The sequence below is a fragment of the Condylostylus longicornis genome, unplaced genomic scaffold (genome assembly GCF_029603195.1).
Source record: "Condylostylus longicornis isolate FDR11 unplaced genomic scaffold, ASM2960319v2 ptg000010l, whole genome shotgun sequence".
In the NCBI taxonomy this organism is placed as follows: Eukaryota; Metazoa; Arthropoda; class Insecta; order Diptera; family Dolichopodidae; genus Condylostylus; species Condylostylus longicornis.
This window is the reverse complement of record NW_026577979.1, coordinates 11,225,416-11,253,350: the sequence shown is the minus strand read 5'-3', so window position 1 is coordinate 11,253,350 and position 27,935 is coordinate 11,225,416. Positions and strand designations below refer to the sequence as shown.

Below are 27,935 nucleotides of genomic sequence, written 5' to 3'. Positions count from 1 at the left end.
CAATATAATAGCAAAAATGTTTTTATTATCAGACATGTTTAGAAAATTTTATAAGATCGTTTTTATTTATTGTACTAAACATAAATCTATTTCAGTTCTAAACATTTTATTTATGTATGTATGTGCGTATGTATATGTATACATGTGTATATATACATAAGTATATAAGATACTATTATGAAATAACTTACAAATCATGTTGGGTTCATTCTGTTGATAATTTCGTTTAAATACAAAATTAATATGAATTCAACTCAAGTTGAATTAAGTAAGTTAGACATGTATGATTTTTATAAGCCAAAGTGTTATACGTATAGTAAAGTGTTATATGCCCTTAAATGAAACATTAGATTGAATAATATTATGTAGATATACACGTAGTTAATTCTTTTATAAGTCTATGGAAGAAAAAAAAGATTGAAAAATCAAAATACCAAAATGATAGGTTATTCGAATTTTAAAGCTTTTGTAAAAAAATGTAAACTATAATATTATTTAAATTCTTTTATTTACTTATTGAGATGTTTTTGTTAAATACTAATTTAATTTACTAAATCTTAATGGGAAATAAGTAAATTTTGTACAAAATCCTATTTGAATTTTATTTACTTTTGTTTAATTTATTTGAAATGACTCCTGATAACTGATTAGCGATAACCAATTTGATTTTAATTATGAAGAGTACAAAACAAGATTGTAAAAACTTAATTTTAAATTTAAAGTAGCATAACATTTTTTAATTACATAAATATAATTATGTACAGCTGAATTTTATAGCTTTAAACTCTATAACAAATTTTTCAATCTTGATTGAAAAATAAAATGTAAATTATTATGTGCACTCGTACAATAAAAGGGAATTCTTCTGTTTTCTTAAAACAGAATAAACAAAAATTAAATATAAAATTTTATATTTACAATATTCATTTTTATGTATTTTAAATGTATACAGGTACGTATACATAAACGTTAATATATTATGGTGTATATGCGATTAGTGTTGTATTTATACTCTTGTACTTTATTTTAAAACTCGAAAGAATACCACTTTAATAATAATATCATAAAAGAAACATGAAAATGAAAAGATAAACTAAAAGAAAAATTGAAAATAAAAAGGCTAAAAAAACGCACTGGCGCATACCTTTATACTGCGCTCAAAATGGTTTACAATATAATATTGTTGAAATACAACAATGCTATACTTTTTATGGCTTTATGCTTAGTTCATATTAAATATCTTATATTATATGTATATATGAATACTTTAATCATTATAAACCTCTAACAAAGAGTATTAGAGAAGTTCGTGACTTTTTATTTTTCTTTTTCCTTGTTATTTTGTTTTTTTATTTTTTAAATTATCAACTGGAAAAAGTAAGCGCCATCGAAAGAAAAAAAAAAAAGAAAAACGGTTAAGTGCATCCGTATATTGCAGTGAGAAAATAAAAATTGTTTTTAAATGTGAAAATAAGTAGTTTTGTTTTTTCTATTGAAAAGAATTTACAAAGGTAAAAATCATTTAGTTTTTAAGTTTAAATGTTTTGTTTAAGATTTTTCGAATAAAATTTGGAATTTTTTCTAAATTATTCTTACAAGTATCTTGACAAAATTAGTTCAACAGAAGCCGAGATTCTTCAAAATTTCTATAGACGATCTGAAAAAAATAGTTTTTAGATTTTGTAAAATATTTTGCCAATAATATACCGATTTCATCTTCAAGAATAAATTTTTTTTGGTAGTTTTGTACTTTTAACAAAATTTAAAATTCCTGCTGATGTATATATACCGTACGGATTTCTATTTTGAAGATTGAAAAGGAATATATAACAGTTCTAAAGCGTTACTACAGTATTCTAATATAAAAACGTATTAAATTCTTCAGTTGCAAATTGAAAAAAATTTTGCAGAAATGTTTATTAAAGTTTACTATAATATTTAATTATAGCCATTATTAATTTATAGAGGCGAAAAATTCTAAAATTAAGCAAAAAAACCTTTTAATACCACATTTTAATTCAACCTAAGAAGTACATATAAGCCAAATTGTACATAAACGAGTTCATATTGGTTCAAAAAAATTTTACTAATATTAATGTGAAAAACTTATGTTTTCCATTTAATTGCAATAAATAAATAAAATAAAAATATTTATTTAATTTTTCTTTTTCAATATTTCTTTTACATTTTCAAATTAACTTGATTATTTTCATTTTTAAACATATGCACTTTACATTACATATTTTTATATATTATTATTGTATATAAGGCCTATACATGCATTATAATGCTTACATTACAATTTGCATATAAATTATAAAATATTTAATTGAAAATGAATTAATAGAAATCTATGTACATATATGTTGTTAATTATGGGTCATATGCTTTACTATTAATTAAAAGATTTTTAATAAGATAGGAAAAACACTTTTTTTACATGTTTTTGTATATTACACAATCAAAGCTAAAAAAAATATATATTATATTAAGTGTTAAATGAAAGTGAAAGATAAAGGAATAAAATTAATGCACTACCATCATAACGTATTTGAAAACGAAAAAAATTGTTAAAAATAAACGAAAAATAATTTAATTTTAATATATTTTTACATTTTTTTTTTTATTTTAAATTATCTACGCACTTTTACATGAAATAACAACCATGTACGCATATATTAAGTTGTATTCGATATAACAGCGTATGCAAATATTCCTAGGCAACCGAATGCGTAAATTTGTGTAATTCCGTTATTGATTATTCATTTTTGGATCCGGAATTTATGCAATATATATTTTTGAAATTGTAAAAATTTATTTAGAGCTAGCTAAAAGTTTTGGTTAAAAGTAAAGAAACTTGCATTAATAATTAAAAATAATTTAATCAGCATTTTATAAGAAATCAGCCGTAATGACTTATGTGATGTTATTATAGAATGTTAACAGAGAGGTTTAAAAATTATTAATAAATTACAAACTTTATATTTTGTATTTATGGAACAAATTATGATTAGAGACATAAGTACGACTTAAATTTGAAATGTTTACATTATCATAAAGAAAATATTGTTTTTAATTAAAATTTTATAATTACATATTTTTAGGCGTAAAATTAAGCGCTGGTATAACATAGATATTAAATGCATTACTGCATTATGCGCTGTTTGCATCAAAATAATAATAATAAAATTATTACATATCATTTTTATGGCTTCCCTTATTAGTGTAATATTAATGATTATGACTGTATAATTAGGACAAAGAAAATAAGATTTTAATTATTATTTTTGTTTGTAATGAATAATTTGATCGTACATAAGTTTGGCATTACGGAATTCTTTGAGATTTCTGTTTTCGTTCAAATACTCTAATTAATTTCGTTAAACATTATAATTTCTTTTAAAAACATTAGCCTGGCATTGTTTATTTTGTCTCTGTATTAGCTACACACCCAATTTTTAAATCTGAATCGAAATTTTAATATATAAAAGATAATAAATTAATAAAATATTTTTAACATTTTAAATTTAAAAAAAAATTTTTTTTAAAATATAAAAATTATACACATGGACTTTTCAGTTTCATTTCGTATATTTAAATAAAGCGGTGATATTTTCAATATAAAATATATGTAAGTATACATATTTAGAAAGAAATACCAAAAAAAAAATCTTATAAAAAATATAATTTTAAATAATTTTTTTTAATAATACTAATAATATTAACCGGTTTATTTGGAAACTAAAAAGAAAAATCAAAAAAATAAAAAAAACTTAATATTATTTAAAGTTTGAAAAAGTGAATAAAGAAAGAAAACATGAGAAATAATAAAAAAAAAAGAGCAAAAAAGAAATGAACAACAGAAAATTTTTTTGAAAACTAACAACAACAATATAAAATATACTAATATAAAAAAAGAAAAGAAGAAAAAAAAACAAGAAGCAAAACCAACTTAAATAGTATAATGGTGGTAATATACCTTTATATACATACATATACACAATACAATCATATACATAACTTACATATCTATATATGTGTATATATAAATTTATATCTATAAAATATCTACAAATTATAGAATGAGTATAAATAAGATACTTATTATATGCAGGGCTGCCAAACCTGGCGTAATTATCTAAAACTGCAGTATTTTTAATACTTAATACTTAATGATAAAACCTCGGGTATTTTTGTTTTTAAGAATTTTTAAGGGGAATCAACCAAAATCTAAAATTTTCAATTTTGATATTTAAAATTTAATTTTTAAAAAATATTTGTTACAAAATTTTTATCATTACTTGAAACACTTCAGATTTTAAGCTTAGCTAATGCTGCCAATCCATTATTCAATTAAAATTCCTCGATTTTTATGTGGCTGTAAGGCTGCGCATCCAAAGTTTCATTTAGTTTTTCAATACGTTGAAAATATGTTGATCAACGTAGTCGCTTACAATTAAACTTTATTTGGATTTCAACCTTGCAATGGTTTGCCAACAAAGTACTCTAACAATTCAACGCGTTGAGAACTTGTTTTGAGGGACTAAGTTGAATAGTGGATTGGTATATCAGAAATCGTGCAATTTAGGTTTTTTGTCGGCAAATTTCGTTTTTTTTTCTACATATCTGGTAATCCTGATTATGTGTATGTATGTATACACGTATGTATTTACAAGATTTACTGGTAAACGGTAATCGACGGCGTCATCGGTGCGGGATGTCAAGAGAGTGGTTTTTAAGGAATGAATTTTATAAACTTTAAATATTTTATCGCCGTTTGTTGTTTTTATTATTATTGTTATTATTATTATTATTTTTACTGTCTTGTTATTGTTGCTGTTGTTGTTGCTATTGTACATGTTGTTATTGTTGTTGCTTTCTGATGTATTTATTGTTGTTGTTTGATTTTTCTTTTATTATTATTATTATTCTTTCTTATTATTATTATTATTATTGTTATTATTGTTGAAAAAGACAAGAAAAAGATGCTCAATCTTTTCCATTAGCGCAAGACAAAATTATTGAGTTTTTTTTTAATCAGTTATTTCTGGAACTCCAAAAACGATAGATAGATAAAAAAAATATCGCGGTGTGCGCATTTAAAATATTTTAATAATTTTTTTCTCTATACTTTTTTTTAAATATTAGTTGTATTAATTATAATAAAATTAATATTAATCATATTTTCACTTTATATTAGTATTTGTGTAAGAAAAAATTAATAATAAATGAATTAAAAAATTTGTTTTAGAAGTTTTTAGAAAAATTTTTTTGTACAATTTAAAGTTTTCTTGTTCGTTTTGAATTTTAATTATCTATTAATTATAATAAATATAACAAATGTAATTATACTTATTATACACCTACCTGTGTACCTGTGTACATTCATATCAATATTGTAATAATCGCTCTTATTTTTTTTAATTTTTAATTTTGCTGGTTATATTTAAAGAATTCACTTTGTGTACTTGTACAATTATGCAGATTTGTATGTTAAAATAAAATTAATTTAATATAAAATAATTAAATAAAAAAATTTAAATGTTTACATGCAAATTAAGTTGAGATTGGATTGAAATTTTTGATTTTTTTGCTGAATGTTAATTTAAAAACAATAATCTAAACTTATTCTTGTTCTACATGGTATAAGTTCATATAAAAAGTATAGGTATACAGATATACTTACCTACAGAAATATAAAATACGAATTGACTATTTTCAAAATTCGATATTTTAATTTAATATCCAAAAAGCCTTATAAATTGCTTACAAATGTTAAACTGTTTTGCTTACAAATTTCCTCAACTTTTTTTTTAAAGGTGCACATGTATGTAGTTTTTCGGATTATACTGACAAGTAGTACATATAAAATATTTATATATGATTTCTGAAAAATAAGTTTTTTGCATATAGCCAATTTCCATTTTAAACTGTTAATATACCTTGCATATGGAATTTATTCTAAATTTCTAAAATTGAATGTATTGATAGAAAAATAAGAAAATTCAAAATTCCAATTTTTTTTTAATAAATATTTATAATAAAAAAATTTATTGAAATGTTTATTGTATTTTTTTTTTAATAATATTAATAGTATAATAATTTATGTGTTAAGTATAAATGATCACAAGGTGGTGGTGATCATAGTATATATAATTCATTATAATTAATTATCTAAAGGTACATAAGATTTCATACATAAATGTGAAACGTATTTTCATATTATAGAATTAATGTATTATATATATGTATATATATATATATATATATATATATATATATATATACATATATGTATGTACATTCAATACAAATCACAAATTTTAATTTGTGTTCATAGACATAGAGTCTAAAGAATTTTTGCAATTATAATTGAAATTTTTTTTAAATAAAAAAAAAGAAAATCATATAGTATGTATTAGAATTAAAATTAAAATTTGTAATTTATTTTCATTCAAATCTTAGTGTTTTGAATGAAAATAAAATTTGAATAAAGTACTAAAATATATTATATAAAATATTGTACAAATTTAAAAAATTTGTATGTGAATATAATTATATTAAGAAAAATAAAATTTAAACTACATTTAAATTTAATTAAATAATAATTAATAACGTAATAATATAAAAATTGATGTAATATAAAATCAAGTGAATTTGAATTAGAAAAAATATTTTACATTCAACAGTGGTATTTAATATAATAAAATATCGTATATATAGCTTATTCCCATTTAAACTTTAACTCACTTGTCAGATTTTGATTAAATTTATAATTTCAACTAAAAATATTAATACATAAAATTTTTAATAAAAAAACATATGGAAAACTAATACAATCTAAGACCCGATTGGAAGAAAGTGTTATGTTATAGGTTATGTTATAGTATTGTGCTCCTTGATGCAATTAAAAGTACTTTCACAATCTTTGCTTGATACAAAAATCAGATTTGTACATTTAAGAGGGAGGATGTCTTCCATATTAATAAAATTTTAAAAGTTGAAAAGTGGAAGTGTACATGCACCGTTTTAAACGTATATAGTCCGGTGAAACATTGTATTTATAGTTTACACATATTAATTTAAAATTAACATTATATTTTTCAAAGGGTTCAATGATGAATAAAGTTTAAGGATCAAATTGAACAAAAAATATTCATATATACTTTACTTTTGTATAATATTGTATAATATGTGTTGTAACACTTTCCCCCGTTCAGCTCTTTGTTTTTTAAATTAATTATTCTTCATTTATTAAATTAATTATTAAAATGAAAAATATTTGAATTTCTTTCCTATTCCATTCATTTTATTATAAGAAGTAATAAATTTATTTTATGTTACTTTTTAATATTAATATACATTTTTCATATATATTAATATTTTATTTAAATTTTCATATATGCATATATGTATATGTATATTGTAAAATTATGTTTTTCTAATCGGTGTCATAATCAGATATAATTTTAAATGAAAGGCCATATTAATGTGTTAGCTTTAAGAATACGTTCTAGCTTGCAAGACCCTATATCAATTTTAATTTTAAATTCATTCTTAATTTCGCATGTAAACATAACAGAGAATTAAAATTATTAATTTAAATATTTTTTTTTTAAATATAATCTTTATTCATTCATTTAGATATCTATTTTTAGAAGAAATATCTCTAACTTGTTTTAAAAAATTCTTAAAAAGTAAAAAAAAAAATTAAAAAAAAAAGACAAAAAATTATGATAATTATGAAAATAAATTCTAACTGTTGTAATATATACAGACACATGTGCCCATTTATAAATATAACATTCTAAAACAAGAAATTGCATAACAAAAAATAAAAAATAAAAAATGAATAAATAGTATTTTTTTTATATGGAATGAATTAATTTAAATGTGTGAAAAGCTTAAGTAATTAATTACTTAATTAGTGGTGATTTAAAACAAAGTTCAAATTTATAAAACAAAAAAAAATTTTTATTTTTAAATAGGAACACAGATACATCAATAATAATAATATATTTTTATATATTAAGTATAAAAGGAAATTCTAAAAATAAAACAAGATTAGAATATAAAAAAAAAATCTACAAAAATGAAATTTAATTATCAACATTTTATAGTGAGAAATTTAATTAAATGCCACATCATTTAATAATTAATATAGATAAAATTATTTAATAATTAAAAAGAAATTAATTTTGAAAATAAAAATAATTAACATCTAACTTAACAATATAAAAAATAAATTAAAAAAGAAAGTAAAATTAAAAAAAAAAATGAAAATTTCCAAAAAAATGTCAAATAAAAAATTTCAAATTTATTTGAAAATTATATTTTTTATAATTTATTTAAATATTTTAACTGTATTAGCAAGTTATTCAGGTGTTTATGTTGATAATGGCATTGATAGAACAATAATGCATCGTTTATTAGATGATGCTGATAAAAGAGAAGTTGAAAAAGAAATTTTACAATTTTTAGGATTACCAGATCGACCAAAATTTCGACCACATCATGGTCATATATCAATGAAGTAAGTTTTTTAAAATAAATAATATTTCATAATTTTTGATTATTTAAAAGCATTTTTATATATAAGCAATTATTTATTTATAAGCAATTAATTTCGAAATGATGGGAGTATTACTTGAAAGTAAATAATGATCTTTTAAATAATCCAATTTCGAAATTGAGTTGAATGAAGGGTAGATTAATGTAATTCAAACTAATGTCAAAATTATACAAAAACTATTGGTTGAAATTGTTCAATACAAAGGCTACTGTCGCAATATTATGTTACCGAAAATTATACATTGCAGAAATTCGTATTTATACTTTAAGAAAGACAATTTTTCTATATTATCCTCGAAAGATGTATCTGAGCCAATATGAGTATAAAATACTTAAATGTAATACGTAATTTTAATTACATTAAAAAATCATTTAGAATATATTTATAGAGAACTTAGTCTCCAAAGTTCTATATTTATGATGAAAAATATATATATATATATGTTTATTTGTTTAGATTATAAGAAAATGTTTATATTTATTAGTCATTTCACCGAATATTTTATTTTTCGTTTTGTTTATAATGTTAAAAATTGAGGAAAATTTTTTATTTTTACTTATTTTTTTCTGAAAAAAAAGCCAAATTCTTACTTGTTAGAAAAAAAATGTCTTAAGTGAAGAAAACAAAAAATAATAATTTCTTTGTTAATTAGAAAATTAAAAATATTTTAATACCATAAATTATTTGTAATCCAAATTGTTAATTTCTAGAGGAAACTTTACTTAATCTCTTTGAAATATTTATTATATAGTCAACTAATATTAAAAGTTTCTATGAATTCAGAGAATCTTAATTGGTGTCTCTTAATATTTCAGTTATTTATCTAACATTCTTTATTATGAAAATAGTTACAATAATCTACTTAATAAAATCTAGTAAAATAATTATTAAAGCTATAATTTAATAAAAAAAATATTCATTAAAGTTTTCAATGGGTTAAAATATTTTGTAATGTGAAATATGTGTGAATAAGCAATTTAATCGTATGTTAATTTTATTAATAATTTTAATTTACTTAATAAATGAATCACGTAATAACTTGCTTTGATTTACATGTTCTAATTTTCATTGTAATTTTGTCGTATGGAGTAAAAAAAAATGAAATGCCTGATTTAAATGAATTTTTCCTTTTATTCATAATAATTATTATTGTGCATTAGAATATTTAACTATATGTAATTGATTTGTTGTTAACTCTAACGTCTTTATGTCTATACTTCTTTGTTTCAATTTTATTATAAACATTTGTAGAAATATTTTTCTGTATACTTATACATAACTATATGTGGACATCTAAGAATGCAAAATATCGTTTCAATATGCAATTTAATGAAAGTGAACATACCAAAATAAATAGGTTAAATGTTTATAATGTAATCAATAAAAATGATAATTACTAATTAGATTATAAATATTATTCTTTGAAAGTATAGCATTTAATATATCTTATACCTAGTATGAATAGGTATTGCCAAGTACTATTTATTCTAAATAAATTTTAAAAATTTTTTGAAAATCCGAAACTTGTGATATCCAGTTAATATTTGAGAATAGTAGTGAATTTTCTAGAATTGTTATTAAGTATAGTAGTGAATATATCGTAAAATAAGTATATATGTACTTATTACTTTAAATTGAAATTTTATTAACTGTTAATAACATATTAATTATTTATCCGAATAGAAACTTATATTTACATATTAGGTTAGGTCGATGTGGTTTTCCAAAACATGTACTTTGTACGGATGAATCTTTCGTTTTATGCCATCTGGAGCAGGCCGAACTTTTCAAAAATCGACTAAGGTTATATTCGATAATACCGCAGCATATGAAAAAATTAGACCTAAGAAATATCTGTTTGGAGTTCACTAGTGCCGAGCATAGGCGTAGGAAATTGGTCACCGTTTCCTCCTCTTCTTCGTTGTAGCACGTATCTATAGAGTTTGTTTGTGGGGCGGCCCATATTTCTTGTATCTTTACTAATGAGACAATGACCTGTCAGAATCGTTCTTATAGCACTGACATGTTCTCGTGCGACTCATGTCTAGCTTCAAACCACTAACTGATAATAAGTAATAATAAGAAATAATGTTTAAGTGTCATTTTGTTAGTAAATTTTTATTACTATGTAGCTGCTTTTTCAAAATTTTGACAATAAAAATCGTTAATTATATAATTTTTTCCAAACTTAAACTTTTTTTAAGTTTTAATTATTTTTCAAAATGTAATTTATAAAATTTATTGAATATTTTTCTTATATTCTTATAATTATATTCAAATTAAATCCAAAATTTTGATATAACTTTCATAGTGTTCAATTAAGTTCAAATTACAAACTGTTAATTTGAGCAACAGCCTGGACTCCAATAAATTTAGGCTGTTTTTCAAACTAATAATTCATATATTTAGCAATATAAAATACTTATAATTTAATATTAACTAAGTATATGATAAAGAATTAATTAAAATTTAATAAAACTACATATTTAATTTTTGAATACCCCATAATATCACATTATGAGTGGATTAATTAACTTAAACATACATGAGTAACATATATTCAAATGCGTACAAAGCTTGAATTAAATTAATTTTTAAACTATGTTTTCATTTATTAAAATATACAATGTAGTGTTATATGCACTTGTGATGTGTGAATAATTTCATTTAATTTTTAAATTAAATTGCAAGTATGTATACTTTCACATTATGTTCTAGTACCTAGTTTATAGGTACTGTATTACTGTAGTTGCAGTAAATTTATGCTAATTAAAAACATAAAAAAAATGTGAAATGGTTAAATAATAATAAAGAAATTCTTGTCGCTTACTAAGATATTAAAATATTTATTAGAATTGTTTTTATTATGTACGCTTCTGCAATATGTAATGACAATTTTGAAGAACTTTTTTTAAGTGTTTAAGTGAAATTTGAAAGAGAAAAATCAATTTACTTATTATATGAAAGAAATTTATCAAACTTAAATTCAGTTAGAGTAGTTTTTAACTGCTTGTTTTCTTTTTATTGCGAAAACGTTACAAAAAGTTCAGTTCTAAAGCGTTCTAAGTTGTTTGTGTTGTCATTTTGGATATAGTTTCAATATTGGACATCTTAAGCAAGAAGATGTTCTTTAAATATTATGAAAGGAGTAGCTATAAGGAACATAATACAGTAACTGTGTAAATTTTGAAGTTATCCAGCTGGCGGTATGCGTTTAATTAAAGAATCTGTTATTTAATCTATTTAATCTATTTAAGAACTTATGTTATAAAAATAAATGAATATTATTTTGTTTAAATGTGAGTAGTTATTTAAAATAGTAACTAGAATTATAAGTTTTAATTAAAAATTGAATAAAAAAAAGTATAATGCTAATGTTACCTAGTATTTTCCAAGATGCTCACTGTTCCACAGTACCAAGTAATGTAAGATGTAATCAATCAAGTGTACCTATAGCTAATTTTAAATGTTCTAAATTTAAAGCTGATTTTATATTATGTTAATTTAATCTGATTTAAATACTACTTTCTGTAATAAATTCTGTTAAATTCATTTTTAACTGAAATCACTTAAAATTAAGAATCTTTTATAATTCAGTCACACTATAAAGTAAAATTCTAAGAGATATATTATAAATTATTCCATCATGTCTTTTTGTACAAGTAAACGAAAATTAAAATTAAATTATATATAACGACATCACCAATTAAAAGTTGTAAAGAATATTACATACATATATACACTTCATAATAAAACCAAATAAGTACTTATTTCTTGTTCTTTTGCTTTGTGCATATGGTATAATATTATTAACACTCAAATATAAATTGCTACCACTTCATATATTTAAGAGTCTAATATTTAGCAGTAATTTTAATTTAGCATTTGAAAATATTAATCATTTTACTAATCAGCAAGGAAAGAATATCTAACAACCGCTTAAAAGTTTATAACATAAAAATCGAAAAAGTATTCTTACCTAGGTTGCAATCTAAACGAAGAACACTTTCAAAGGCTTGCTTGGCTTAAAAATAGCTGAACATACTCATAACTGTAAAAAAGAAGAAATTGGAATACTTTGACCAAATAATACGACATTAAAAAAAATATTCGTTGCTGCATTTATTTCTACAAGGAAAAATCATAGTCAGAAAAAATCCTGGGAGACGTAGAATATCCTGGCCTAAAAATTTGAGATATCCTGGATGCTCTGTAAAACTATTTTTTTATAGTTTCCTCTGGGTCCTCTCCAAGTTATGACTGCTCCACTTCTTAAAAACGTATTTGTTTTTTAACAATTTAGTGTATTTATATCATTTAGACATTTTCTAAATTTCGTAAACACAGAAAAATAGCCACATGCGTCCGAGAGATCATATAATCTTTTCGAATAGGTGTTCTTTCAAATTAATCTTAAAAGATAAATTGTAGAAGTATAAGGTTTTAACAGTTCAGGAAAATTAGCAAATGATCTATTTTGTTGGAGCAAAATTTTTTTCCAATTAAATCCTTTTCAAAGTCTATTAATATTAGCAAACTATCAATTTTCGGCACTTTCGACTGTTACGTTTCCAGTTCTCTTAATTTTCCTTGTTTTCCTAAAAGTATGCAAAACTGATCTGTTGTAGAGTAAGAAGAAAGAAGTAAATATTTTCTAAATATTTAAGAAGTAAATTTATGTGTTATTTAACACATTTCCCGAACTAAATTTATTAAGCATAAAATTTTGAGTGATTTCATTCGAGTTAATGAGTGAAAAAATTTAACGCTATTTATACAATTTCTACGAAGCTATAAAACTATATTTTTAATGTTAAAAAAAATTATTAAAATATTAAATTTAAATTGAGCTTTGACTGATGTACCAAATCCACATACTTATATGGCATTCACACAAGTAGATGTTCTGGAATTATTAAAATCTTCTATTCAAATTAAAATTTTATATATTTTAGCTAGAATTAAGAACACTTAATAATAACAATTGAAGTATGATGGTACTCAATCATCGCCAATTCTTTTCATTTTTAATTGTACAGATTATAAATATTAAAATATTCAAATAAGTTTTAGTAAAACGTGTGGATCGTTTATGATCACTTATGATGTTTCTTTGTTTTTTTTTTAATTTTTTTGTGAATTTTAAAAAGTCTCGACATTGTTAGACTTAACAAACATTTATTTTTTTTTATTATACACATATGATATGTTTTTGTATGTATGTATAATGTACATATATAACTTATATACAATTATACTGTGGTATTTTGTATATTAAATTAATTTTCGGTGCCATATTGTCTATAAATGTGAACAATAATGATGTTATATATTATGAATGTGTGTGCGTATTTGTTAATGAAAGGAATAATGTAAATTAATATTATAGTTTGATTTATATATTGATGTACATATAAGTTTTTTATGTGTAATTATGCATATAAATACCATAGTTACAAAGTGACTTAATTTATAAGTCTTTTTCTTGACTTAAGTATCTCCGAGATTGGATAGTTGTTTACTTTGTAGAATGTAAATTTATTTTATGTTTTACATTTTTTGTGTTCGCGTTGATTAACAATTTTTTTTTATCAACAAGAATATTTATATATACACACGCATATATATTAGTAAATTTAAATGATATCAATGTCATTCGACTGTACTAAACGTTTTCAAAATTTACAATTTACTTTTAATTTTTTATTATTAATATTTTCACATTTTTCACATTGGACTAATTATATTAGTTTTATTATACAAACATTGCTATATTATTTGTGAACAGCTATGACTGATATACGCATTTATACATAAATAATAATAAATTTTATAGATATATAAGGAATGATGTTTTACGAAGAAATACAAAAAATTTAAAATTCACAAATAAATAATTTTTATTTAAATTGCGATTAATCAATGGTTGCCATTCACTCTTTATGAGGTGTCATAATTCAATGATCTCGCTGGATAATCGGCGAGGTTAAAATTAAGAAATTGATGATGTTATCATAGATCACATTTTTTAATAAGTCCACAATTAGGTATGCGGTATTGTGTGGCATGTTACTTCGTCTATTAACAATTCCAGAACAATGGTTTCAGAACATTCATTCATTGAAATTAGTTTATGCACTAAGATAACGATTTTTAAAAATTTATTACATAGCTATATATTTATTAAAATTTAGTAATTAATTACAATTTATATTGTGTTACAAATTATGAATTTAGATTTATTTTAAATCATATTTAATTAGTCAAATATTTTTAACCGAATCACGTCTTTTTGCTTATTAGCGTTAAAACAGTAACGAAATTTTTTAATTTTTTTAATGGAAGAAAATCTAGAGAAAAAAATTCTATATAACAAAGCAAACTAAAAAATTTGACACAGTAATTCCATGTATTGAAAATAGAATTTTTTATTAATAAAATTAAACTTTTAAAATTAATGCCATAGGTATATATTATTATAATGCATATCCTACATATTGCATATTTATAGGGGAGCAAGAAAAAAAAACCGAAAGAATTTGGGTAATATTAGAATTACACATTCTACTTTCAAAGTCTTTGTAATTTCGTGACACTAGCTACATATGTTGATCTGAAATAATAAAAGGTGATTTTGGGATGTTGAAAGGGAACTGGCCTAAAAAAAAAGTGTGGAACAAGCAAAAAAAAATTGTTGAAAAGGAATAAGTAAAGTTCTTTGGCAAGTTTAAGGTCTTTCTTTGTGCAATATTTTGCCTTTAAAACTAACTCAGAGAGTATTAAGATTCTGTATACAGACAAACGCGTAGACAGACAGATGCATAAAGTGAAATTTTTTCAAAGTGTATTTAAAGGGATATTAAATTTAACAGTAAAATTTTAAGAATTAAAATGTCGGGAAATGTAAAATTGTGCCATCGGTACCATTAAGTTACTTAATTTGAAGTTGAAACTATAAAATAATTTTAGAGCATATTTAGTGAATTTGTGAAAATATTTCGCTTAGGCGTTGTTACAATATCATTGTTTGTTAAAAATATTTAATGATTTTTATAAAACATGAAAAGCTTTAACACCGAATATTTGGAACTGGAGAATATGATTCTTATGCAATTGGTTGAGAAAATCGCGGCATAGCATATTTAAAAAACAACATTCAATTTCTTTTATGAAACATATGAAACATATGCATCCGGCTGTAGCACCTAATAAAATTTGGAAATTTTGCCAGACTAAAGCTTATTTTTGAAATCTAATATGTATTTTAATTATAGAAATTTACCCTAATCCATTTCTATAATTTTGTAATACAAATGAAATATTGATAATTATAATATCATTTACATTTATTTCCTTATTAAGTGTATTGTATATACACAAACTATGAAATTTATATGCAATTATTTGTGCATAATCGAATTATGAAATTAAAATTATTATAATTTTTAATTATTTATAGATGCAAGTGTTACACAAATATATTATTTTTAATAGAGACACGTTTAATTTAAAATTTATAAATAAAAGTGAAATTTATTTTTTTTAATATTTTACTGAATAATTTTTGTCTATATATAAAATTTATATAGCTATGTATAACAGTTTATTAGAATAGTATTATTTAAAATATTACTTATACTTATTAAAAACAAAAACAAAATTATAAGAAAAATTTATTATATAATTAAAAATACCATAAATTAATTTACAAAGTAGATTAAAGATTTATTTAATATTAAAAGCGGGAATGCATAAATTTTTGATATTGTAATAAATATTTAAAAAATGTACTACAAAATGAATTTTAAAAGTATTTTTCTAAAAACTTTAGATTTAAAAAATTCAAAAATTTAAAAGAAATCACGTTTCAAATTCAAAAGCTTCTTTTATAAATAAATTATTAAATAACATTTATTAAAAAAAAAATTGTAGTAAGAAAAAAATGAGTTTATAGAAACAAATGAGTCTGTATGGTGACATGCTGCTTCCTAGATTGCATTTTTAGTAATAAATTGTTATAAATATATATGATAAGTATTTTTATTAAATTTTAATAAGTACAATTGAATAAATAATTTTGTAGACTATTTAAATTTAGATTTGCGATAATTATGATTTTAAAATTATTGGAATAGATATGCTTGGAACAAATCAAGAATTTTAAATATGTATACCAATTTTAGAAATTGAAAAGGATATTACTCGTAATATGCACACATTCTTGCGATATGCAAAGTTTATAATACATACTTAAATTATATTCTTATGAAGCTAGTGGAAGGACTGCACCGGATTCTGAAAATATTTGTTGTATATTAATTTTAAATTTTAAAAAAATTATAAAAACCGGGTTCTCTTGCCTTCTAAAATATTCTTTTATTTAAATTCTGGAATCTAATAATTGTATTTCATTTAAAATTTCTTAACAAATTTTAGTATCCCGCAGTAAAGTTCCAATTTTTCTAACTTGACCCAAAAATAATTTAAAAAATGTTCATATTTTTATACAAGGTGTGTTAGCTTAATACAAAGATTTAAAGGTGCGTAATCAGACAGGCGTACACATAAATATAGGTCGACTGGCAGTCAAATATATCTCTAAAATATCTCTCTCTCTAAATAGATACCTCTTTGAGTTTTTTCATATTTTTTTGAAAGTCATATTTAGTGTAATGGCAATATTTCTATTATGCAATGCGATCAGCCAAAAGGACATTGCTCTATTTATTTTGTACATATCAGTAAGTTTTATATACACAAAATAAGTGGAGATTGTTGAAATTTATACTTTTTTCAAATCACAATACAATCTTTTTAAATTTTTAAGATAGTCTAAATAGTTATTTCAAATAATTATGTACAAATTATTTATGTACGAGTACATGTGTACAAAACAATTTTTAGGTATTATTAATCCTTTTTGAAACGGAGTTATTTGATTTGAAAATTTTGCTTCTTTTGATTCTATAGAAACTATATTTAATATGAAAAGAATATTTACTTATTTCAAATAACTAAAATCAAAACATTTTGTAATTCTAAATTCGAATCGAAATAGATTCGAATTCAAAGAGAAGTTTAAATTATAAGACATTCATATAATTGACTTTAATATCCTTATAGAAAAGTAAAATATTTCGGCTGAATTTTAAATTGCTATTTAAAATTTTAAATCACAGAGCGTTATTGTTATATCAGACTATATGGAATGGTGTAGATGTGTATCATTAATTTCTCTCATTATTATATGGGTTTTTAATAGCTTGTCGTTATTTTTTCCGATTGTAAACATTGATGGCTCATACATGCATGAAAGCACTAATTCGCTTTGAAAAAAATTGGGAATATTTAAAACGAAATTTTAAATGGATGTTGTTATGAAGGAACACTACTTACATACATATCGATATTTAAAAATATACTCAGTAAGTATTAGACTTATTAATAAAAATTAAGCAATAAAAAAAAAAGCATAAATAAATTTATTAAGTGTGTAAACAAAAAAGTGTAAAAGTTTTAAATTTTTTTTTCTTCTAATGTTTATTTTTGAATCGATTTGTGTATAATTTTTGAAGTTAAAATGTTTTCGTACAAGAGTGTGTTTTTTTTTTTTTGACTTTGCGATTCTTCCACTTCAATTTATTTTATTCTTTTTTTCTATTGAAAAATTATTATTTTTATATTTGACCTTTAAATGAAGTAAGAAAATTTATTCTATGAATTTTTTTGTTTTTTAAGTACATTTTACTTATATATTTTTCTATTATAATTTTGCATAAGAAAATTTTCAAATAAGTATGCAGACATACTTACGTAATTACAATATAGGAAAAATTAATTATTTAAAATTAAAAGCATAAGTATATTTCAATTATTTTTATCTTATTATTTGACTAGGTTGGTGATATGTTTTAATTATGAAATTCCTATTCATAATTTAACCTTATAAAATAATTAAAAACAAGGTACAATGTGTTCAGACATGATATATTAATTATATATGCACCACAAACTACCTCCTTGTAATGCCTCCTTGCGGTAGTAATTTCAATGACTTTTCTCAAATATTATAGCTTTAATAGTATATTTGTTTGTAGGAAATTGAAATTCCGTAGTTTTAGTGATTTTTTGAGATGTGTCCAAATATAATTTTTGAAGCTGTTTGGAAAGACGTTTTGCAGGTAAACTATTATTATTCTGTACGAAATATCAAAAAAAACTTCTCGAAAACGTAGCTACGAAAAATATTAATTTTTACTTGTCTTTCATTTTCTCATACAGTTAACTAAAATAGCGAAAATGTCAAATTATAGTACTGAAGGCTATAAGTATTTAAAATTTTATTTAACATCATATTCAAAATAATTATTAATAGTTTATTAAGAGCAGTTTAAATTGGTTATTCAAATATCCCTTGTGTTCTACTACAAAAACTAAATTTGAAAATCAAAATCAAAAACTTTTCAAAAATCTAAATTCGATTTAATGACTGTGTATTTGCTCATAAAATTGAATCTTTAAAGTTATTTGGATTTTTTGTACCCTGTACACACCAATATTTTAATTACATAACTATAATAATTAAGTATCTATGCATATAATTTATTTATCAAGGTGTATACGTATAAGAGATAATTACCATTTCAAAAATAACCAAATATATATACTTAAAATGGCATAATAAAACATTAGTTACATACATTTTACTCGTATTTTATAACCATATAATTAAAAAAGAAAAAAGAAAACAACGATTTTTAATAAAAATTCTTGGACGTGTTAAAATAATTGCTATAAATTAAGCATTTTAAGAAGCAATTTATTTTTTGTTTGCAATAAATAACTGTTTAAGTGCAACGGTACACATATATGTACCTATATGTGCATAAAAATATACTACAGCTGGGTATAGGCGAGATAATTGTGTTTTATTTATAATTTAAAAAACAATTTGTATTATAAAAAATGCTTTAAGAAATTTAAAATATTAAATAGTGTTGCCAGTATATATCTAGTTGAAATTAAAAATATTATTTAATTTTAATTATTAACTGTAGATTACATAACTTAGACAATTTTTAGTTTAAAAAAATAATTTAATTGAAAAAGTTGGTATATAATAATTTAATTGAATAACTTACTAAATATCTTAATGAAACTCACAATTAAATCAAAATGTCCCTAAATTTTGCGAAAGTTAAAATACTAAATGAATTTTTTAACTTTTCTTATTTTCCAATATTTTCCTAACATACGCTGTTTAGCCAGGAATAAATATTTTGTAATATCATTATGAACTTTTGACAAGCGATATGCAAAATGAATTAAAAATTACGATATTAATGTTCTCAAATACTTATAAAATTATTTCGGTTTAGTATAAGGTTCCTGTGAAAATCGAAAATCATATAAGAACCAGAATTTATAGGTATTAAAAATTTTTGATAATACTTGACTATATTTTGTTTTAACAAAATTACAAGTAGCTGCACTTTCTTATTAGATTTATAAATTATTTATATAGCAATTTTCTATAAAAAATTAATACTATTAATAAACAAATTAGAATAAAAATATTAAAAAAGATATGTGAAAGAATTTCATTTTATTGTGAAAATTGCTAAGTAATAAATAAGCAACTAATATTGTGTAATACTAATATCTATATACGAAACTAATATGGTTTAAATAGTAAAATAACTATTTATTTGGGTGGGATAATGTAGATTATTGTTCCTTTTATGGACAAATAACAAATATAATAAAATTCAATTTTTCGTACAGATGCACTAGAAATTTTTTTGAAATGTAACCTAAAAGCTACAGTTACATATGCATACGCTACATTTAGATTTCAGCCTGCATGCTATAAAACACTCATCATATATTATAGAATTTAAAATACTCGAATATTATATAAATGAGTTAAACAAAAACGATATAATTATATTTTAAAAATTAATCACAGGGCAAAATGGATTTCTATACGACAACGGGACATAAAAATTTTGAAAAATATTTAAAATAAAGAAATGCACCTAATAGCATTCAACCAATAGATAAATTAAGCATTTGTGAAAATCTATATATACATAGTATTTGTGAATAAACTATACCTGTTATATTTTCCGAGTTGTTAATAGAAATGTTGCAATTAGATAGTTTTCAGAAATTTCAACCTTGAAGCACTGTAACTCAGAAGGAGGGTCGCAAAATCGAATTCTTCTGGAGGCATTCTATTACTCTACTTGAGGAACTCCGTTGAGTCTCGGACATCCTGTATATACAAATGTATATGACCTTAATTAATAAATTATTACAACACTACAGAGTTTTTTTTACTTAAACACTTCTTTATGGAAAATTTAAACAGAATTATAAATAAGTATTCACCAATCTGATCTACATACTTACTTAGTTCGGTTGACGTCAAAATATTTTGAGAAATTTTTTTGATCTACAATTAAAGTGCCAATATCCCAAAATTGGCCAAATCAACTTAAAGTATTCATGTTTTATAACATTGTTTATTAAATTAAGTTCATTCTTTTGTTTTTTTTTTCTCGAATAAAATAAAAATGAATTATTTTTAGTTTTTTTTTTACACAAAGTTGCAATATAATTAAAATTTCTATTGTAATGAGAATGTAACAAATCGCTTACATATAAGGAACTTTGTCATTTATGTGTACATAGATATTGTACGAAAAATATGAAAAATTATTTTAAAAATCCAAATAAGAATGTGTGTATATAAATGTAATATTATTCACCTAATTATACGTTCATTTTCTTATAATGATATTGTATTTCACCTTATATAATTAACAAGTAATTTTTATAATTTATTAAATTCAAAACGTGCTCAAAATGGAAATTGGCAATAAATCTTATTGATAATTTTTAAAAGATGATAATTTTTAGGATCGTCGTGGTGGGCATATAAATTTCTTTTTGTTTTATGATGAATATTTTCCTATAAACATATTTAATTAAATATAAAACATGCAAGTTAATATTTTTTGGAAACTCACATGTAACAATTTTGCCCTTATGACAAGCTTAAAAATCAACAATATTTAATAAAAAAATCCAAAATCCCATAATATTCTACTTATGGTACAACAATCTTGTTTCTAATTTTATAAGTACAAAATAAATTTAAAAAATTTATTCAAAAATCATTGGATAATCGAATAATCAAAGCTTACACATTATTTATAGAAAAAATATTTACTCTATATTATTATTTAATTTACAAAGCTTTCATAAATTCATGACATTGTTATACATATACTTATATATATATATTATATTATCAAGTATAATACGTACTGTGTATATACATTCGTATGTATACCCGTACAAAAGGTGTGTAAATTAAAGATTTAATTAGAAAATTATAATGTTTGGATTTGAGAAGTGTTCAATAGGATATTTGTATTAATACACGTACACATATACATACATATTAATTATGTCTATATAAATAAAATTTTCATTATTTTCTTGCTTTTCAGCACATTTTGAAAAAAATATTTGAAAGAAAAAATTCTAATTTATTTAATTTTGTATAATTATTCGGTTATCCGCTTGTTTGTTATTTACAGACTCTATAGATTTGTTTACAGACTATATAAATTTAAAACTGCACTAATTACTAAAGGTATGAGAACTGCAACACATATTTATAATAATTACGTATTAATATGGTTTCACTAAAATCTTAAAAATCCCTTTTTTAAAAATCAGTGAAAAATTTGAGCGTATACCGTCCTTCTTGGAAATTTCAAATATAACAATAATTATAGTTTTTATCACCTTATTATATGGAGTTGGAATGATAATACCTAAACAAATTAATTTCTAAAATTTGAAATTCTAAATTAACTTTTAACTTTGTAGTAAAATTATTCTGTAATTTTTCACCCTCCCTTACATGCCAATCGCTTTTCAATATTAAGAAATAGCCCCTGAATTTAAAATTGTTTCAAAATTTGTAGCTTTATTTTGTAAAAGTGGGTTAACGATTTTTAAAGTCTATTGGTTTGACACACTTTTGTATTACAATATTAAAATATTTTTGTAATAAATGTACACTCAGATCATTTACTCATGCAATATAATATTACGTACTTACTAAATGCACTACATTACCGTATACATGCATAATTCTAAATAAATTTTTGATGATGTAAAAAAATATATTTCTACACATATGTACATTGTGAATGCACATACATATATGTTAAGTATTGTAACGTATTTACATGTACGTATATTAAGATATATTATAATTATTTATATGACGTATGTGAAAATTAATGATTATTCGTAAAATTTTTAATATTTCCTTGTCATATACTTAAGTAGACATATGTTATAGAGAAATTGCGTTGCAAAAAATTTCAAATATTTTTAGAACATTTTCAACAAAACTGGAGAAATTGTTTTGAAATTTAAAAAAATTTGTTTTGTTTTTTCGGTCCGTTCATGTGTCAGTTTAAAAACCTATTAATATAAGTATATAAATATGCCCTTTAATATAAGCTGAAACTTTATACAAAAATGTACCTTGTGACGAATATTAATTATTCGTTAAAAAGAATCTTGCAACTTATCGTCTCTCAAAACTAACAAAATTTATTTTCGGCATCTTATTTTTCAAAAATGGAAGTTTTCTCAAATTCAGATAAAATCAAAAAACTAACGGTAAATATTTTACCAAAACAATATACGAGTATTATTTTTATCATAACTGAATAAAACCGGCAGTCGAATCCAGTTAATATATTAATACACCTTAAGTGTTCTCATCCTGAAAGTAGGCAATAGTTATGATATTTTTTGCTAGCTTAGGATAATAATTAATATTTATTTTACAAGTATTTTCATTTCCTGAACGGAAATTATTACGTTGACCAAACTATTGTTTTGATTCGAACTTTTTTTTTAAATAGATATTATAAATTTATAAAATCTAATTAAAATTTACGTTTTTTTTATATTTATCTTATATACCCATATTTGTATTCATATTGCATTTGTGTAGACTTGAATACAATATATTGTATAATGCGTATGCGGGAACATACATACATATATATTTATCTTTTAAATAAATAATTTTGATTTTGAAATAATACTTAGCTATAACTTTCATTTTGCATATTATTATTGGATTGAGTAAACAACTCTTATTCGTAAAAATTTGATCTTGTTAGAAAAAATGACATCATAATTTTAAAATTGTGGAAGTATTTAAGCTATTGTGCGGAGATACAATGTACTAACGCCGAAATTTTTGTAAAGAATTATTATTAGAGGGACGCTATTATAAATATTATTTTTATTTTATTAATTAAAATAATATTAAATGAATTTCAAAAATTTCAATGAATAATTTTTTTTCATATAATTTATTTAAAAATAAATAATTTATAGGATATTTTTAGAATTCACGAGTATAAGAATTTAATTTTATTATTAAATTTATTACTTTAAATAGAAACATAAAATATTTTTGAAGATTTAAAAATTTGTTTTTATAATTAAGAATTTTAAATAATTTTTAATTTTATATTAGATTGAAGTGGATCGAATACAATACTACTTATATTTGAAAAGAATTCAAAATATTTGTATATATACGAGTATAAGAATAATTTGTTAGTAGGTTTGTTTTTGAATTATTTCAGTGTTTCTTAAATTAGTGATTTCGTTTATACAAATAGGTATAAAAAACGCATAAAATTTAATTATCAATTAAAATTTTATGTATTAAAATTTATTTTGCAATTATGCTCTTAAATATTATCCATTTTTAATCATAAATAAAGAATAATTAAATTCAATCGCCATTTAAATAATTGTCAAAAAAATTTTGAATTATTTCTTTAATACTAAATTGAACAAATAAAAAGACAAATAATTAACAAAACATTTTCACAAAAGTATAAATTATATAGAAAAGTGTCCACTACAATAAGATAACACAAATTTCTTAAGGAAATATGCAATAAAAATAAATATTTTAAGCGAAAATATTCTTAAATATTTAATTTTATGCTAATTAATTAATTTTTCTCGTTTTTTTTCAGAAAATCAGCACCACAATTTCTATTAGATGCATATCACAGACTTAGTGAAGAAGAGAATCCTATATTTAGATCTAAAAGGAGTATCGAACATAATAGTGATAATTTTATAACTGATTTAGATAAGAGAGCAATTGATCAATCAGATATTATAATGACTTTTCTTAACAAAAGTGAGTATTTAATATCATTTTCAATTTTGTTTATTTAGGTGACCCACAAGAATTTTTCAAATCATCATTAAGGATAAATAAATCATGTTCATTTTAATAATTATTATTTCTAAAGGATTTAGTAAAAATTAATTCAATAATTAAGAAATTCATGGCTTAAACATGCACTTTATTGTTCTTTCATATTTCTTCATGTCAATAAAATTCTTTTATTGACATACGTTAATATTTCTTTTGAAACTATTCTTTGATTGTAGTAAAAGTGGTAAATATATTGATTGATTTGTCGATTTAAAAATGTTTTTGTCCAAAAAATCCTGCTATAAAATAATTTATCGCGCACAATATTTTAATTCTTTAATCTGGCCCATTATTTTATATAGGTTGCAAGTGCCTTATAAAACTAATCGAAATAACTGACAATTATATTATTCCGGCTAAGTGACTCATCAAAAAATTAACGAAAATGTATTTAGCCACCAAGGAATAAAAAAAAATTTATGACCTGAAGAAATTAAAAATGCCTTGTTACCTTAACTTTATTTACTTTTTGGTTTTTTTTTGTTTTGTAATTCTATCTACCTGTAATTTCTAAATTTTTTTTTCTCAGAATGCGCTGTATAACAACTCTATTTTTATCTCATTTTTTCGTCTCAGTTCAAAAGAAAATTCATTTCTGTAAGGTTTTTGAGCTAAGAAATGTCCTCGAATGAAATATGGCTGGAATCAATTTTATATTTAGGAACTTTTAAGAAATTCAAAAATTAAGAAATAGCTAAATCAATAAAAATTTAATATTTTTGGTTAAAATATGTGACGTTTGGTAAAATCAAATTTCATATGGTATTGTTAAATCCCAGGTACCAATCTTATTCTTTAAGTTTTTTTTATATGGAAATGTGTGATGGGCTTCATTTATATTATTCATAATTTTTATTAACACAATTATTTGGATACAAACAATAAGCTAAACTTCGTAATTATATTGAGTTTTAAGATAAGATGAGTTTTAGTTAACATAGAAATTATAGAAACATATACAGTTTATCTTTTTTGCAAAAGGAAATTAAGTGCCCTGAATTAATAGCACAAAAAAATCATTTAATTTAAAAAATTTAAAATTTTAATAAAAACTCTTGAAATTTTTATATTCGCCCGGTATATTTGACTAGAAAAATTGCGCAAAATAAAAAATTAAACTTAAAATATTTAAATTTTGCATTTAATTTTTTCATTCATACAAAATTTTTACATTATTTAAAGTGAACTTTTTTCATGACGCTCTCGTAAATATGCATATAATCATGTATATTTACTTTTTTCCCTGTTTCTTGTATTTATTTTTTTGTAAATACTTCTTGGCCTCATCGTGATTTTATTTTTTTTTATTTCGTGCATACACCTGTATATATATATAAAACAAATTCTTATATAATTTGTATATTTATCTACATACATACATATATATTTTAGACCACCATGTGGCTGAAGTTCGACATGAACACGGACGACGTTTATGGTTTGATGTATCGGAAGTGACCAAGGATAACTTATTAATGATGGCTGAGTTAAGAATTTATCAAAATCCCATGCTGGGAAAATGGTTAGGAAAAAATAAAGAATTTATTATAACCGTATATACAATAGTTAATACTGATAAGGAATATGATGATATTGATGATAATGATGATGAATATATTGAAAAAGAATTAGAAATATTATCATCAATTAATACAACCTCAGATTACCATGGTTGGTTAGAATTAAATGTAACTGAAGGACTATCAAAATGGTTAATATGGCCAAAAGAAAATAAAGGATTATATATTGGTGCACATGCAAAAGAAAGACCTGATCGTGAGATAAAATTAGAAGATATTGGAATAATAAATAATAAGGGAGATGATGAATATCAGCCATTTATGGTGGGATTTTTTAAAGGTCCTGATGTAAGTAAAATATTTTTTTTTAAATACAATGCACATATAAGATAATGAATGTGATTTATATTTAAAAATTTTATTATAATCAGTACCAGCTACATTGATTAATTTTTATTTTTTTTTTATATATTGAAGGTAATCAAGCAATTAAATAAAAAAAGTGCTAGAAGAAAACGGAATGTTTCAAAGCGAAGAAATAAATCGGAAAAACAAAACCCATTTTTAGACCATCATCAATCGTCAGCTATTGGTAGAACTTCAAAAAGTTGTCAAATACAGACACTTTACATTAATTTTAAAGATTTAAGATGGCATGTGAGTCAAAAATTGTATCTTTAAGTAAATGTGTATTTTATTAACAAATTCATGATGCATTCTACGATTATTAGAACTGTATTAAAATCTTAAAAAACCCATAGTGCATTTTTTTTTTTTTGAGTGCATAAAAATTTTATGTAAAAAATCTAAAATAAAATTCCAAATATAAGATTAATTTCATTTTAAAATTAATATTTTATATTTTATGATTAATAGGATTGGATTATTGCACCTGAAGGGTATAGTGCTTTTTATTGCAGCGGAGAATGTAGTTTTCCATTAAATGCTCATATGAATGCTACCAATCATGCCATTGTACAAACATTAGTTCATCTGATGTATCCTTCCAAAGTAAATTGAATTTTATTCAAAACATTTGGTTAAAAACACATTACTGAATTTTAACTTTTCTTATTTCAGGTGCCAAAACCCTGCTGTGCTCCGACAACATTAGGTACTTTACCAGTTTTGTATCATTTAAACGAAGCGAATGTTAATTTAAAAAAGTATAAAAATATGGTTGTAAAAAGTTGCGGATGTCATTGAATAAATAAAGTAAAATTAGATGTACTTATGTTTTAGAAATTTATATTTTAATATGTGGGACCTATTTTCTTTGGACAAATACTTTAAAATTGTATTGTTGAAATCTGTAATAATGCCTGTATAGAAACTATTTTTCAAACATTTACATTACAGCCGCAAATCGACTTTTAAGAACATCATTTAATTAATGGTTTTTTATTTTTATTTGTACATATATTCAAATTTTCTTTATATTTCTTAATTGTTAAAAGTTTGCAAAGATCAAAAGACATTTATTTTACGTTCA

The 27,935-nt window shown here is 22.1% G+C and overlaps 1 protein-coding gene across 3 annotated transcripts; it reads left to right on the top strand.

Annotated features, from left to right (window-relative positions):
* Positions 1–5,063: 5,063 nt before the first annotated feature.
* On the top strand, positions 5,064–27,673 carry LOC129618796 (protein 60A-like). 3 transcript variants are annotated; one of them, XM_055533798.1, is made up of 7 exons: positions 5,064–5,207; positions 7,645–8,533; positions 24,673–24,842; positions 26,316–26,791; positions 26,921–27,100; positions 27,320–27,454; positions 27,524–27,673. In XM_055533798.1, exons 2-7 carry the CDS (start codon positions 8,277–8,279, stop codon positions 27,647–27,649), a joined length of 1,344 nt encoding a protein of 447 aa, XP_055389773.1. In that variant the 5' UTR covers positions 5,064–5,207; positions 7,645–8,276; the 3' UTR covers positions 27,650–27,673. The 3 variants fall into 3 exon arrangements, with proteins under 3 accessions (XP_055389773.1, XP_055389774.1, XP_055389775.1); XM_055533799.1 differs by having other exon boundaries at positions 5,066–5,207; positions 7,659–8,533; XM_055533800.1 differs by having other exon boundaries at positions 5,068–5,207; positions 7,989–8,533.
* Positions 27,674–27,935: the final 262 nt, after the last annotated feature.

What these genes read in the sequence shown, in the direction of transcription:
- LOC129618796 (XM_055533798.1), top strand. Translation starts at nt 8,277, where the DNA reads ATGAAAATTTCCAAAAAAATGTCAAATAAAAAATTTCAAATTTATTTG. An exon ending in CATGGTCATATATCAATGAA is followed by an intron (nt 8,534 to 24,672) that starts GTAAGTTTTTTA and finishes GTTTTTTTTCAG; the next exon opens with AAAATCAGCACCACAATTTC. An exon ending in TTAAAGATTTAAGATGGCAT is followed by an intron (nt 27,101 to 27,319) that starts GTGAGTCAAAAA and finishes TATGATTAATAG; the next exon opens with GATTGGATTATTGCACCTGA.